Source organism: Manacus vitellinus, unplaced genomic scaffold (genome assembly GCF_001715985.3).
Source record: "Manacus vitellinus isolate BGI_N305 unplaced genomic scaffold, ASM171598v3 scaffold_26_pilon, whole genome shotgun sequence".
Taxonomy (NCBI): Eukaryota; Metazoa; Chordata; class Aves; order Passeriformes; family Pipridae; genus Manacus; species Manacus vitellinus.
Genome location: NW_021939960.1, coordinates 3,523,440 through 3,537,749, shown reverse-complemented (window position 1 = coordinate 3,537,749; position 14,310 = coordinate 3,523,440). Strand labels below are relative to the sequence as shown.

Here is a 14,310-nt window from a genome sequence, read left to right as displayed (position 1 = left end):
CGGGAGGGTCCCTGCGGTTCTAGAGGGTGTCCCTGCCCGCCGAGGGGTCCCTATGGCTTTGTGGGGGTGTCCCTGCCCACCGGGGGGACTACCCCGGACGGCGTTCAGTGGCGGTGGAAGGGGGGTGTTGATAAGAGCCCCGAGAGCTCGCGTGTTCTTTGAGCCGACCCCTTTCCCCCACCGTCTCCTCCCAGGCCGAGCCGGGTGTCACTCTCCTCGGGCGCTATGGACAGGAGCAAGAAGGAGAACTACGCCGCCTACCCCGGCCGCGCTGCCAAGGTAAATGTCCGAATTACAAAGTTTTTATATTAGTTCTCCTGAGCCTTTTCTTCTGCTGGATCGCTGGTCTTGTTACGTGAATTCTTGTGAGATTGCCATGAAGATTCTGTGGGTCTGTCTGGTTGGGGTTGGCAGTTTTTGCTTTATTTTTTAGTGGGGGCGTTGGTAGGGTGTATTTCTCCCCGGAACTAGAGGTTTCAAACTCCGTGGTAGTGTTATCCTTCTGTAGCTTTCTCTTGGAGACAACAGTGCCCAGAGCTTACTTTTTTTTTATTGTTGCTAATATTAGCGTGACTTACTTGATTTGGGAAATCCTCCGTACATTGTAAGTACTTTAAGATCTCTTAGAGAGAGAGTAAGTGTGTATAATCAACTTATTCCAGATAGTTTCCAAAAGCAAGCACTGTGTCAATGTTACTGTTAACACAAGCATGCAGCAGTGCTCAAGATCACCCTGATTACATATATTTTCTATTTAGAAACACAAGCACTTTCTCACTTTTTTAACTTAATACCAAATAGTCGTGGTAAGGTTTTGGATTAGCATAAACAAACTTCCTTTTAATGAATCTGTCAATGTGTTATTTTTAGTGAACTGAACCAGAAATAATATCTAGGGGGAGAAAAAAGTACAAACTGCTGTTGCATAAGTACAATTAGAGGGTCAAAAATGTAGGAATGCTGATCATTATACTTAATGATCAGCATGAACTTAATGAACTTAATTGTAGCCAAAGGACTCTAAAATGACTAAGATTTTCTTAAATATAAATTAACTTTTCTCACTGGAAACAAAAGATTGAAAGTATAAAAGCAGGTGAACCTTCTGAATTTGCTTTGTTCTGCTGACTTCCTCTTTCAATGCAAGATAGATTAGGATGGACAGTACTAAGGGCAGCAATGACTCAAAGCTGGGTACGTGTTTGTAGCGACCATCTGCTGTCTTAATACCTTTGGCTGATATTCTTCAGATGTGGAAAAGTTCTGCTCTGAATTTTTCTACAATTAACATAAATCTTTCCTTTTTGCAGGTTGCTAATCCCCTTGGGGATGGCCCCAGACGTGTCCCTGTGTCCCAGCATACTGCCCAGAGCCGGTTACTGACCAGTGGAGCTCAAGCACAACGTGTCCTGTGTCCTGCAAACCTTCCCCAGCGAGTTCCTGTGCAATCCCAAAAACCTGTGCTGTCCACCCAAAAACTGTGCCAAAACCCGACAGCGCAGCAGCTCCGAACCAAACAGCCCGTCCAGGCCACTGTGAAGCCTCGGTTTCCAAGCAAGAACAGCGAGAAACCCCAACAGGCTCCAGGACCTGGTAATTCTGAGGAGGATGTGCCTGTGGTCACACAGCTGTGACAATGGGGATACTCCTGTGGACCAGAGTGGAGTGCAGGAAACCTAAAGCTGCTGCTAATCTGGGAACAGCCCTGTAGAGAAGTTCTTTGTTGTGCCCCAAAACAGAAGAGCAGCACGTGCTTCACCTTAGATGTTAATGCACTATCCTTGTAAACTTATCTTCAAACTGACCATTTAGAGCCAAAATGTGTGTTAAAAGCTTCCAGGTGCTCACTGGCCAGCTGTGAGTTAATGTAACTGGCACTCAGATATCACAGGTTTTTGAGGATTGATGTTAATCTTTTACACACAAGAATATACTTTGGGGGTAGGGGGAACCTCATGGGGTTCATTTTTTAAGAAAGCTGTTAAAATTACATTTTGCTAGCCCTCTTTCTTTCCCAGCAGTCAGCTATGCCAGGTTGCTTAAAGTGTCACAGAATGTATTCTAAGAATGTCCTTAGATAGTGCACAAAGGTTAGATTTGTTCCTGTGTGAGTGTTTGTAGGTCTGGTTCATAAATTTATTTACTTCTCTGTTCATAGCAAAAAATCCTGAAGCAGAAAGCACCTCTAAACAGAAAACTGAAGAGACTGCCAAAAAGAAAAGTGAAGAGACTAAAAAGTAAGTTTTATATCTAAATTCTAGATAACTGAGGCCTGTTGGATTAGGCTTGTTTTTAACTTCTAGAACTTCATGCTACAGTTAAACTGAAGGCTACTTGAGCCCCTTAGTTGTGGAGACTGATGATCCCTACACTTTGCAGTGACAACATGTGAAACACTAGGAAATCTTCCTTTAAACTGATAATTCTCAGGAACAAGGACTTGCTGTAAACTAAACAAAACTTTATGCATTTAGCATAAATGCATAGTAGCTCTTCACATGAGAGAACACTGATAGCTGCTGCTCCAAGATGTACTCTTGAAAACAAAGCCTCCTTCATCTGGGCAAGAGGCTGGAGTCTAATTCAGGATGAAGTTGGATTTGTTTGTGGCTGCCTTAAATAGTTCTGACATGCACTGCTGATGTGTTTGTGTTAAATGTATCCAAAGGAGCCAGTCTTGATTTTGTAGTAGTGTGGTTGGTGTTAGTCTTCATTTATTATCAAGGTTAGGCTGCATAAATTTTAGGAAGGAATAAAACAGCTTTCAGAACTTCCTTTTGGAAAGTCTCATTGCATACTTTTAGTCTTCTGGTGTTCTCTTCAAGACTAAAATCACTAAGAATCTATTGAACAGGAGCATTAAAAGTGACTGTAAATTTAGGAGGCAAAGCCCAAAAAAGAATCTAGCTTTTAACTTTCCTCTTGCAGAAGACAATGGTCCCTTGAAGATTTTGAAATTGGTCGTCCTTTGGGAAAAGGAAAATTTGGGAACGTTTACCTGGCACGTGAAAAACAGAGTAAATTTATTCTTGCACTGAAAGTGCTCTTTAAAACACAACTTGAAGAAGCTGGTGTAGAACATCAACTAAGAAGAGAAGTTGAAATACAGTCCCACCTTAGGTAAAGTTTAGTGACTAATTACTCTGCTTTGTTTGCATTCAAATAAATAAAGTAACCTGGATTATGATAAGGTTTCTTTATGATAAGATTTCTTCTTTCTTGAAAGAAAAGAGAAGTTTCTTTTTAAACATATGACACCCTGGTATTCCTAGTCAGGATTTTTGCCTTTCTGCACCACAATTTACCTTTGTCTGCCTTGCAATGAAGTGACTTTTGGTAAAAAATCTTCCTATTATAAAAATGCTGCTTGGATTTATGTGGCTGCAATTTCTCGAGTCTGAGCTTGTTGCTGGTGTTCTGCTTCCTGGAAAATAGGAAGAAATTGAGTTTTCACAGAAAATACTTAAGCTTCAATTCCCAAACCTATAGGAATTGGCACCTTCAGTGGTAATTAGTCTTCCAGCTGCTGTAGAAAATTATGTTCAGAAGACAAGAATTAGCCAAACTCTTGGCTGGCAGCTTCCAGTAGGGACTCTAAGCTGCTGCTTTGGTGAACACCATCTCTCTGCTATGAAGCTCTTTTTGATTTGTTGTGAGCTGAAGGAACACTTATGAGATGAAGTTCCCATGCTGGTCTTGAAATGGGAGAGGCAGGAAAGGGAAATTAAAGGTTTTGGACAAATACCTTGTTCAGAATAACACTTAATCTCTTTGCAGGCACCCCAACATTCTCAGATTATATGGCTACTTCCATGATGCCAGCAGAGTCTACCTGATCCTAGAGTATGCACCTCGTGGAGAAGTCTACAAAGAACTTCAGAAGTTCACCAAGTTTGATGAACAAAGAACTGCTACAGTAGGTTGTTCCAGCTTCCTATACATCACTTTTAGTAGCTGGAGTATCTGCAGGATAAAGCCAGCTCTTCACATAAAGTTCTGTATTCTGCTATGACACTGAGATTCCTTGGATGCTGGTTTGCATATGGGCTTGTGACAGGGAATAAGTTGGGAACACAGTTACATTAGTGCTGTGTAATAATGTATGTTCACAACTGCTTGATTTTGCAATTGCTTGGTCACTTCAGGCACAGCCTGTATTGCCAGATTTCAAGGGTTTAAGGAATAATTGCTTTAACTTAACACTACTAATTATGCCTAGAAAAAGCTGTACTGCAGCCAGATAAACTCTAGTGACAGTGTCTTTATTAAAGATTGTTCTCTCTCAACACAGTACATCACCGAATTAGCAGATGCCCTCTCATACTGTCACTCGAAGAGCGTCATTCACCGAGACATCAAACCTGAAAACCTGCTTCTGGGCTCAAATGGAGAGTTAAAAATTGCTGACTTTGGATGGTCAGTGCATGCTCCATCTTCTAGGTGAGAATTCAATGTAGTGAAATCTTTCTCTAGTGAAAATAGCAGTTTTTGTGTCACACAGTTGTGGAATGGAGATGAACTTCTTCAAATACTGGGCAAAATGCTACCACAACAAAGGTCTTAATAGTGAACTAGTGTAGCAGAGGAGTGTTATCCTGTTTTTTTCAACAGTTCAAACCTTGCTGACCCTGAAAGAGGGTTTGGTGTAGGGTTACAGTGGTCTCTGAGATGACAGACCAACACTGGCAATATGGTTATTTCCTACTGAGTGTGAAATTGCACCTAAAAAAGGAGGACTGGATTTGTTCTCACAGGTGAGGTGAAAAAAGGAGAGGAAAGTGATTGCAGGGACTGAGAGGAGAAAATGTACTGCTGGCAGTTCTTTGCCAGATATTCTGGTGGTGCTGAGCCCATTCAGGTGGACTATACTGAGGTACTGATGATGGTCAGCATTAGTTTTTATCTGACTCTGGAAATAGATCCTATAATTGCCATAATCAGTGATGAACTTGGACTTTCCTGCAGGAGAACAACTCTCTGTGGAACGCTTGATTACCTGCCTCCTGAAATGATTGAGGGAAGAACACATGATGAAAAGGTGGATATTTGGAGCCTGGGAGTTCTGTGCTATGAATTCCTTGTGGGGAAACCACCATTTGAAGCAACAACGTATCAGGAAACCTACAGAGCTATTTCTAGGGTAAGTGCCAGTGCTTATTTGGACAAGTTGCCTTTCAGCTCTAGAAATTTTGAGTGACAAATGTATTTTCACACTAGAACTGTAGCATGACATAATGATCTGTGTAAAACTGTATCCCCAAAACTGTCTTCAGTCATTCAGTGCAATGACTATAACGAGACTTCAAGATCCCTTGTCTTGCTTCCTTGGTTCTACCCCGTTTCTGCCTACATCTGAATTTCTATGTTTCATAAAGCAACTCACCTTCTAACAGCTTTTCTAATTGATAAAATGAATATTTAACATTCAAGGTGTTATTAAAAATACATAACTTTTCCTGTTGCATACCCCAGAAAGGTTTCAGCAAACTAGTTTTGTTTGAAGCAGGCTGAAAATATACACAACTATACAAATACTTCTACAAGCAGTGAGAGCCTTGTTCAGGATTATGATGAAATTATTTGATCTCATCTTTGGTTCTGTAGTTTGGTTATTGCCAAAGAACTTTTCCCTCATCTTTAGTGTCCTTTTTTTTCTTAGGTGGAGTTCAAGTTTCCTCCATTTGTAACAGAAGGTGCGAGGGATTTAATTTCCAAGCTTCTGAAGCACAACCCATTCCATCGACTGCCCCTGAAGGATGTTCTTCTCCATCCCTGGATCACGGCACACTCTACAAAGATGCCCGACAGCAGAAAGAGTGATGTTGCTGCTCCATCCAAAACGTAGTTTTAGGAGGACCTCATGGGATCAACAAGAGGAGTCTTGTACTGTGACTACTGTAATGCTTACAAATAGGAAAAGCAGGTCTTGGAATCTAATGGCAATTGGAATCCTTGTTGTTGTCTAACACTCTAATTGCAACATAAAGTTCTTTGACTTCCAGCTGGAGGTTGTGGGATATTTAATATACTTGATATCCAGGTACTTGTGGGCCAGGTTTGATGTAAGTGTTAAGCTGTTCAAGGCTCTTGTGGTCAGTGCTGGTAATGGTTTGTTGTTCCAACCAGAGGAAGTTGTTGCTTTGGCTCATTGAACAGTGCAATATCCTGGAGGAACCTGCTCCTCGCTTCCTGGGCTGCTAAGGGTGTCTTAACTGTGGTGTAACCTGAGACTGAGAGAGTTGAATGCATTTCTCAAGTGCTTTGAAAATGATGTGTCAGTTATTTTTTTTTGTCTCTAGTTTGTTTTCAATGTGAGCACTCAACTTTGAAATAAAGATTTGTTACACTGCAGCCAGCATGGTGGGGTTCCTTGTGGCACTGGTTGTCTCTAACAGCAGCACAGCTGAACTCCTCCTCTGGTCACTGAGTAAGTTTAATTCCCACCTCTGTCAAAAAGGAAGCTGGTATAAAGTTCTTTTCAGAGTGCTGGTACCACCAAGCAGGTACACTTAATTAACAGAAACTGCATTAATGGAAAAAAAGCACTTAAGTACTATCTTAAATTAGCATGAATTACTATCCCTCAATCCCAAATCAGGATTACAAGGTAAGTACCAAAGGTGTTTCTCCTTACCTTGTTAATTTGTTTAGACTTCAGCCTGCTTTGTCCTTTCTTAAATGAATTCATTCAAACACAACATGATCTGCAAGCACTTCTAAGAGAAAGGTCTGGAAAGTATTGTTATCAAACAGGATATGTCATATTAACATCTGGCATTGGAAGACATTCTCTAAAATGTACCAAGGGTCAGGACCTTTGCCACCAAAATCTGCAGACCAATTATTTTCCAGTAAAACACTTGATGCAAACTAAGAGAAAGCAATTTATTGTATTTTCATTATAAGACTTCAATGTCATCTTCACTATTTTACAAACGCTTTTTAAAAAAATGATCCTTTTACAAGCAAGGATTCTAGAATTCAAAATATATTCTCAAATTAATTTAAAATATACTTTGCCAAAAAACCACTTCATCTTAACAAATTGCCAGTAGTTTATACAACCATCTTTATAAGTAATCTGAATTCTGGTCATAATTTATATGAAGCTGTTTCTTTTTACAGCAAGAAAACTCTAGTGCTGGTGCCTTGTAATGACATTTGCTTTAAATTATTCCAGCTTTACATGTGATTTTTGAGAAAGAGAAAGAAGAGTAAAAGCTTGTTCTATCAAGTTCAGGACAAAACAGACTTAGCAGAACTGATTCTAAATAAGAAAATGAGGCTGCCTCATACTTATTCTGGAATTCTTTTATTATTATTTGGCTGTTGTCTTACACTCTAATTGCAACATAAAGTTCTTGACTTCCAGCTGAAGCTTGTGGAATATTTAATATACTTGAAATCCAGGTAACTGCGGGTTTGATGTAAGGTGCACTTCAAAATATATTCTCAAATTAATTTAAAATATACTTTGCAAAAAACACACTTCATCTAAACAAATTGCTAGTAGTTTATAAAACCATCTTTATTTTAAGTAATCTGAATTCTGGTCATAATTTATATGAAGCTGTTTGTTTTTACAGCAAGAAAATTAGTTTAGTGCTGGTGCCTTCTAATGACTTTTAGGTACATTTGCTTTAACTGATTCCAGCTTTACATGTGATTTTTGAGAAAGAACAAGCTTTGACTATTCCTTCGAGTTTAGGACAAAACAGACTTATCAGAACTGATTCTAAATGAAGAAAACAAGGCTGCCTCATACTTATTCTGGAATTCTGTTATCTTTGTACAGATGGAGCTGGGGAACTTCAGTGCATCCAACCTGCCTCTGGATTGGACTTTCTATGTGAGGAAGGAGTTAAGGTGCAATTTAATTTTATAGCAGTAGGCTGCTCATAACAAGAAGTTATTTGCTTTTTCTCTCCCTCAGCCAACTCTCATCCTCATCTCATGATTCCTTCCTCTTAATTCACTAAATTTCAGAAAAAAAAGTTGATCATCAGGGCAACTTCCTCTCTTTTACTTTGATCAAATTCCTCTATGGGCAGATGTGTCAGAGCCACCTTGGGGCCAGTGTAAGGACAAAGAGAAGGTGAAAAGACCTGGAAGGAGGAACAGGTCCAAAACAGCACAGATCTGGCTCAGCCTGTCTCACACCAGCACAGTTCTGAGTCTCAAAGCCAGGCTTACCCCAGAATGTTACCCTGACTACTCAGTTTTGGGATTCAGTCCTTAGCTGGAAGGTGGAATGTGAAAATGCACATGTGTATCTACATTCTAATAGAAGTAGAAGGAAAAGCAGAAAAATAGAATAAGGAAAGGAAAAGCAGCTCTAATTGGTACATTCACCAGTCTCAGTCAAAACCATAGGAATTGTTCCTCAGAAGCCATGAATTGGAATGTCTGGACTTCAGGTGCAGGTTTAAGACTCCTCCCCAGGAGCAGAAACTGTTTGGGTTACTTTTAAGATAAAAATGTGTTTCCAGTACAAAGCCAGATCTCAAGGCATTAAAACACCACAGCTTGTCTCTGACTTGATTCTCTTTGGAGCATGTTCACATAGGAGGTAACTCTGGTTATACTGATTTCAGTAGACTAAAGATCCCTTCTGAGTCTATAGGCATAAAAAAAATTAAAGTAAAGCAGTTCAGTAAGACCAGCTCCCAGCCTATAAATAAAACACATTTTCAAACAATAAAATCTTGGAATAGGGAAGCAGTACAATGGAGCTGTAGTTTCAGACCAGTGCACCACTTATTCTGGCTAAAACAATTATCACTGCAATAATTAATCACAGGGGTACTCCCACTAAAGTTAGTTCAGTGTATGTGTTGTACTGCAAGACAGGCCATAATAAAACCCTTTTCTAACAAAAAAAAACATCTACTTGCCACTTTAGATTCCAATATAAACCCTTACCAAAATAACTACCTGTGTAGTAGGATGTTATTCTACTGGAAAGAGAATCTTGCTGTTTTTCAGCTACACAGTAATGAACTAATGCTGAGACTCAGTTCTGACAAGGAAAAAAATTAAGGCTCAAAAAGAAAGATTGTAAAGCCCCAGGATGTGTTAAGAGACTGCTCGTTGTAAAGCATTTATACTACCAGCTGCAGTGCAAACCAGACACCATTTGAACAGGTTTTTCCAAAGGAGAGGTGGCAAAAGGGAAAGAAGGTAAGGACAGCATTTTTCACAGTGACATTTACCTGAAAGAACAAGTCAGAAATGCAAGGTGAGGTCAGCACGAACATAGAATCCAAGGAAGTCTTTTAAAGAAACTTTGTGGATATGGAGCATTTAAAAACCCAAATCCAGTGACAAATCATCACGGGTTGGAGGCAGGAGGTTTGAAGAACCCGATTTTGCGGCAGTACCGGACAACAAAGGGCACAGAAACCACCGTGATGCTGATCCGGACCGGAGCAAACAACTTGTGCACAGCATAGGCCAGGACAAAGGTGCTGGTGCCTGCAGCCATCCTGGACTGCAGGGAGGATTCACTGAAACCAAGCTTCAGGAGAACTGCAGTCATATCCACACCACTGGGGGGACAGAGAACAAGACTCCTTTAGTTAATTCTAAGGTTTGTATTTTTTAAAATATAAAGCGCAGTTTAACGTGGCACAGTTCCAGCTCTGGAATTGATGTGCAAAGTAGATGCTGTTAAATATTGAAAACAAGGGGTTATTTCAGCAGTAACAGCTTAAATTACTTCTGAATCAACAACACATGCAGTATTTCCTGATTTCAATTTTTTCTTAAATTGGCAAGTTCCTTGTGAAGTCAAATATCTCCTCAGTTTTCCAAATGTACAGTTGCAGCATGTGCATGGGAAATACTGACAGAATCACAGAATGGTTTGGGCTGGAAGTGATCTTAGAGATCATCTAGTTAGAACCCTTCAGCTCAACCTTTGGAGAGAAAATAATCTATTTTTCCACACAGGGATTTTCAAAAAGTTAGTGTGAATTTGTGTTGGAAATGTGTCTTTCCAAATTTCACAGTAAAGTCTATCCTGTCTCTGGAGGAAATTTATCACTTAAACATAGAATAATGCAAACCAAATGGGGTGCCTGTTGTTGGGCTTAGAGTGTTCTAACACAGGGGTACAAAGCTGCTACAATGAGAAGTATCTTATCTAAAATCTAGCAAGTGAAGGAAGTAGTATGGATCTCAAATGAGCATTATCCACCAAATCCATGAATATTTTAGTTCTCTATACACATAGCAGCTTTCATCAAGGTTCCTGTGTTTGGAGCAACTTTTCAAAAGAAGTTGTTAGTGTGACTTTTCTCCCTTCCGTTGCCAGTGCAGTACCTTTTAACTGGGAGTTCATTGTCACCCTGTACCACAAAGTAGTAAAGGGGAGAAATTCCTGTATTCCCACTGGAGTCAGGAGGAAGCACCAGGGAATGTTTGTCTCCTCAGCTGAAATACCTCATTTCAGCAGACATTTGTACCTGATGCACTCCCACCAAAGCCACACACACAATTTCTGTATACATTGCATGTTCTTTTTACTCTAATCCTGTTTTAGTGGCCGTTGTTTCCCGCAGTTCAACTGCAGAAACTGTGTTCAACACCCAGAAAAATAAGTTTATCTCTAAGCCCCAATGCTTTTGCATGGCTCTATCTCTACAGACCATGGCACTGTGTGAGAACAAGAGATATCTCTGCCAAACAAAGACATTCTTTCCTCTGTTCAGTTACTCTGGTGCAGTCTCTGCTCTTTTCACTGACGGTAAACCTGTGCAAAAATATGCACAACTTCTCTCATGGCTGATGGGAGATCAGACCCACTTATGGACCCGTCCACACTCAAAATTCAGGTTACTGTGTATAGATCCTACAGGCATAAGGTACATGTCTCCTGCCAGGAATAAGCACAATGCTTAATATATTTTTCTTGGCCAAACCACTACTTTGAGGCAACAGACAACTGTACAAACCTCACCTTGACACAGCCAGGTAGAAGATTCCTAGAGATACTAATGAAATTCCAACATGGAATGAAACCCCTACAGCACCATATTCTTTAAAAACTTGTTTCAGTTGCTGGGATTTGTTGAGTTTCTTGTTCTCACCACTGGGATCAGTGGCTGTGTATTTGGGGGGTTCACGTGCATCCTAAAGAGAAAACAATTAAAAGTATTTATTAGTATTAAGCACAAGATCATATTCCAGTCAGTTGAACCAATGTGAAATAATGAAAGCAGTGTCTTGCAAACAGTGATTTGGGAAAACAGTAACACACTTCTGCTCTTTCACATCAGCAGAGCAGATGCCTGTGGCAGAGCCCAGGCAAGGTCCCTTTTCCCAAGTATTCCTATCAAAGGGATACACTGAGCTTGGTGTAAGTTCTTGCATAATTCAATTTTCACAATTAAAATCAGATTATTTTATCCAAATGTGTTTGGAGGCACACCCACACAACTGCTTGAGAGATGAGACTGAGGTGGCAGAGCCCCTTGCTTACACCCACTGCTCAGCTTTCTGCAGTGAATTCTTGGAATGCAGCTTTTTATTCCAGGGCTAAGCAGCTGGTGGCACTGGAAGCCAACCTGATACCAGGCTGCTGCTGGCTTAGAAATAACTCATTGGTGGAAGAGATCCAATGTTCAAGTTCCTATAAATCACCCTGTGTAGATCAGCTGATAAAAGGAAGAACTGCAGAACTGCAAGTGTTGACAGCAACGAGCAATTCTGTTGCCAAGGTGTAGACAACAACTACAAGGACGTGAAGAGCCCAACTGCACTGAAAATGCTTGTCAGAGTAGAAGTGATTGACAGCTTTTTATCTGGGCACATTTAAAGTGCAAAACTTCACACTAAACAGACCCCAAAGCAAACTGAAATCAGACACTGTTGATAGGAACAAGACAGCCCCTGTGCTTGCCAGAGAAGAAATACTGACAGGAAGAAAGCATTGCCACAAAAGCCTCAGGATTTGGCAAATGAGGAAAAAAAACCTCAAAACTATTTTTTAAGCAAGCTCACTAAGGAATAGAATGGATTCATAGTTAGACACTCTAATTACTTTCAGCCCCCGGAAGGAATTAGATTCCATGATTGTACTCCATGGCTGCTGCTTCACTGTGTTTCAGAACTCACCCTCTTATTCTTCAGTGTTATTATAGAAAGGAATTATTTACTGGGGAGGAGGGAAAAATGCTGTTTTGACTCCCAGCTTGTAAAATTTAAATACTGAGTTACTGAATGCAACTATCTGAATAACAAAATAGTTTCATAATACCTTCTGCCAAAAGCTGTCCCAACAATTCAATCGCTGTCACATGCTTAGTCAAGAACACTCATTTATTCTACAGCATCATTTTCTTAAAAGCCAAGCATGGTTTGAATGGTATTTTAAAATTTAATAGCTTACGGTGAATTTTTCATACGAACAAAGATGATCGTTATCTATTTAAGGAGCCAAACGTGGATTTTCCTCAGAAAGCTGCAGAGAAAACAGGATCTGACAAACTACAGAGGTACATGAGCCTCAGGGGAACTGTGGTACAGATGGATTATATGTATTCACTCCTGTTCCCAGTCTCACACGCCAGGCAATTTTGGAATGATATTGAAGAAAGATGTTAAAATAGAATCACTTCAGCAGATGTTATTTGGACCACCCAGGGTGGTCATGTCCTGAATAATGCACAGCTTAGCAAAGAAAGCTGCTGCTGCTGCAGTATTTCTGCTAGAAACACAATTTTATTCACATAATTTCGGTGATTTAAGGCATGAAAACGCGTCTGAAACATCCTGTTATGCTTTGTAACGAGGCTACAGAAATCACCCTGCAAATTAAAATGTAGAAATTAAAACTATAAACGAGGCGTACTGGAAAGCTCACATTCACAGTCTTGGCACCAGCAGGCGTAAAACAGCTCCCCGTCTCCTACAGAAACCGGGGATAAACACGATCTAATGATCCCACGGCCCCGGGTTGGGGGGGTGGGATGGGTGGGACCGAACTCCTAAAGGCACCCCAAAAAAACCCGAAGAACGCTTGGAAGTCAGGGCATTTTGTGCTTTAACCCAAAGCTCGCCCGCTCCCCACCGACAGGCGCCCCCTCGCCCCTCACGACCTTTGCGGAGCTGCCGGCGGCGCATCCCGCGGGATTCGGCAGCGCACCGGCGGCCGGAGCGCGGCCCAGCGGGCCGGGGGACGCGGGGCGCCGGCGGGGCCCGGCGGGCTGTGGGGACACAGGCGGGGACACAGCCGGGCCAGGCTGACGTACTGGCTGTTCATGGCACCGGGGCGGCCCCGGCCCTGCGCGCATGACGAGCCCAGACACACCGCAAACCGCCTCCTTAAAGCCGCAGCGGCCCCGTTCGCGGGGCTGCGTGAGGCGGGGGCACCTTCCACCGCACCCTCTTTTAGTTTGAAGCCGTTTCCGTGTCGCTCAAGGGGCTTGTAAATAGTCGCAGAGCCACAGGATATCCTGGGTTGGAAGGGACCCACAGGGATCGTCGACTCCTGTCCCTGTCCCTGAGAGCGTTGTCCAAACGCTCCTGGAGCTCTGTCAGCCTTGGTGCTGTGCCCGCTGCCCTGGGGAGCCTGGTCAGTGCCCGACCACCCTCTGGGGGAAGAGCCTTTTCCCGATATCCAACCTAAACCTGCCCTGACACAGCTCCAGCCGTTCCCTCGGGTCCTGTCCCTGGCCCCCACAGAGCAGAGCTCAGTGCCTGCCCTTCCTCTGCCCCTCCCGAGGAAGTTCTAACTGCAATGAAGTCTCCCTTCAGCCTCCTCCAGCTGAACAGACCAAGTGCCCTCAGACCCTCCTTTCTCCATCTTTCTTGTTGGCTCCCTTCAGGCACTGGAAGGCCACAATTAGGTCACCCTGAAGCTTCTCTTCTCCAGGCTGAACAGGTCTTTGGTGACCAGTGACAGGACCTGAGGGAATGAGCCCGGCAGAGCTCAAGGAGCATTTGGACAAATGCTCTCAGGCACATGGTGGGATTGTTGGGGTGTCAGGTTCCCTTCTCTCAGCCTGAAGCCATTCCCCCTTGTCCTGTCACTCCCGTTCCTGACAAAGAGTCCCTCTCTGGCTTCCGTGTAGCCCATTCAGAAACTGGAGGGTCCTTTGAGGTTTCCACACAACATTCTCTTCTCCGGGCTGAACAGCCCCAACTTTCTCAGTCTCACTTCATAGAGAGGTTGCTCTAGTAGCCTTATCGACTTCATGGCCTCCTTTGGACTTGCTCCACTCACCTGAGTGGGGCAGAGGGGCAGAGTGGGGCAGAGGGGCAGAATCCCCCCCTCACCTGCTACCCACGCTGTGGGATCAGCCCAGG

General features: G+C 42.4%; 2 protein-coding genes across 2 annotated transcripts; one reads left to right on the top strand and one right to left on the bottom strand.

Annotated features, from left to right (window-relative positions):
- The first annotated feature begins 151 nt into the window (after window positions 1-151).
- On the top strand, window positions 152-6,334 carry AURKA (aurora kinase A). The gene is made up of 8 exons (XM_018074000.1): window positions 152-279; window positions 1,311-1,593; window positions 2,159-2,237; window positions 2,929-3,120; window positions 3,778-3,916; window positions 4,292-4,440; window positions 4,966-5,140; window positions 5,660-6,334. The coding sequence occupies exons 1-8, from the start codon at window positions 226-228 to the stop codon at window positions 5,843-5,845; spliced, it is 1,257 nt and encodes a 418-aa protein (XP_017929489.1). The 5' UTR covers window positions 152-225; the 3' UTR covers window positions 5,846-6,334.
- An 858-nt stretch (window positions 6,335-7,192) lies between these two features.
- Window positions 7,193-13,295, bottom strand: FAM210B (family with sequence similarity 210 member B). The gene is made up of 3 exons (XM_029960386.1): window positions 13,077-13,295; window positions 10,961-11,133; window positions 7,193-9,548 (listed from the first exon to the last, which is right to left on the bottom strand). The coding sequence occupies exons 1-3, from the start codon at window positions 13,293-13,295 to the stop codon at window positions 9,332-9,334; spliced, it is 609 nt and encodes a 202-aa protein (XP_029816246.1). The 3' UTR covers window positions 7,193-9,331.
- Between the last annotated feature and the right edge of the window lie 1,015 nt (window positions 13,296-14,310).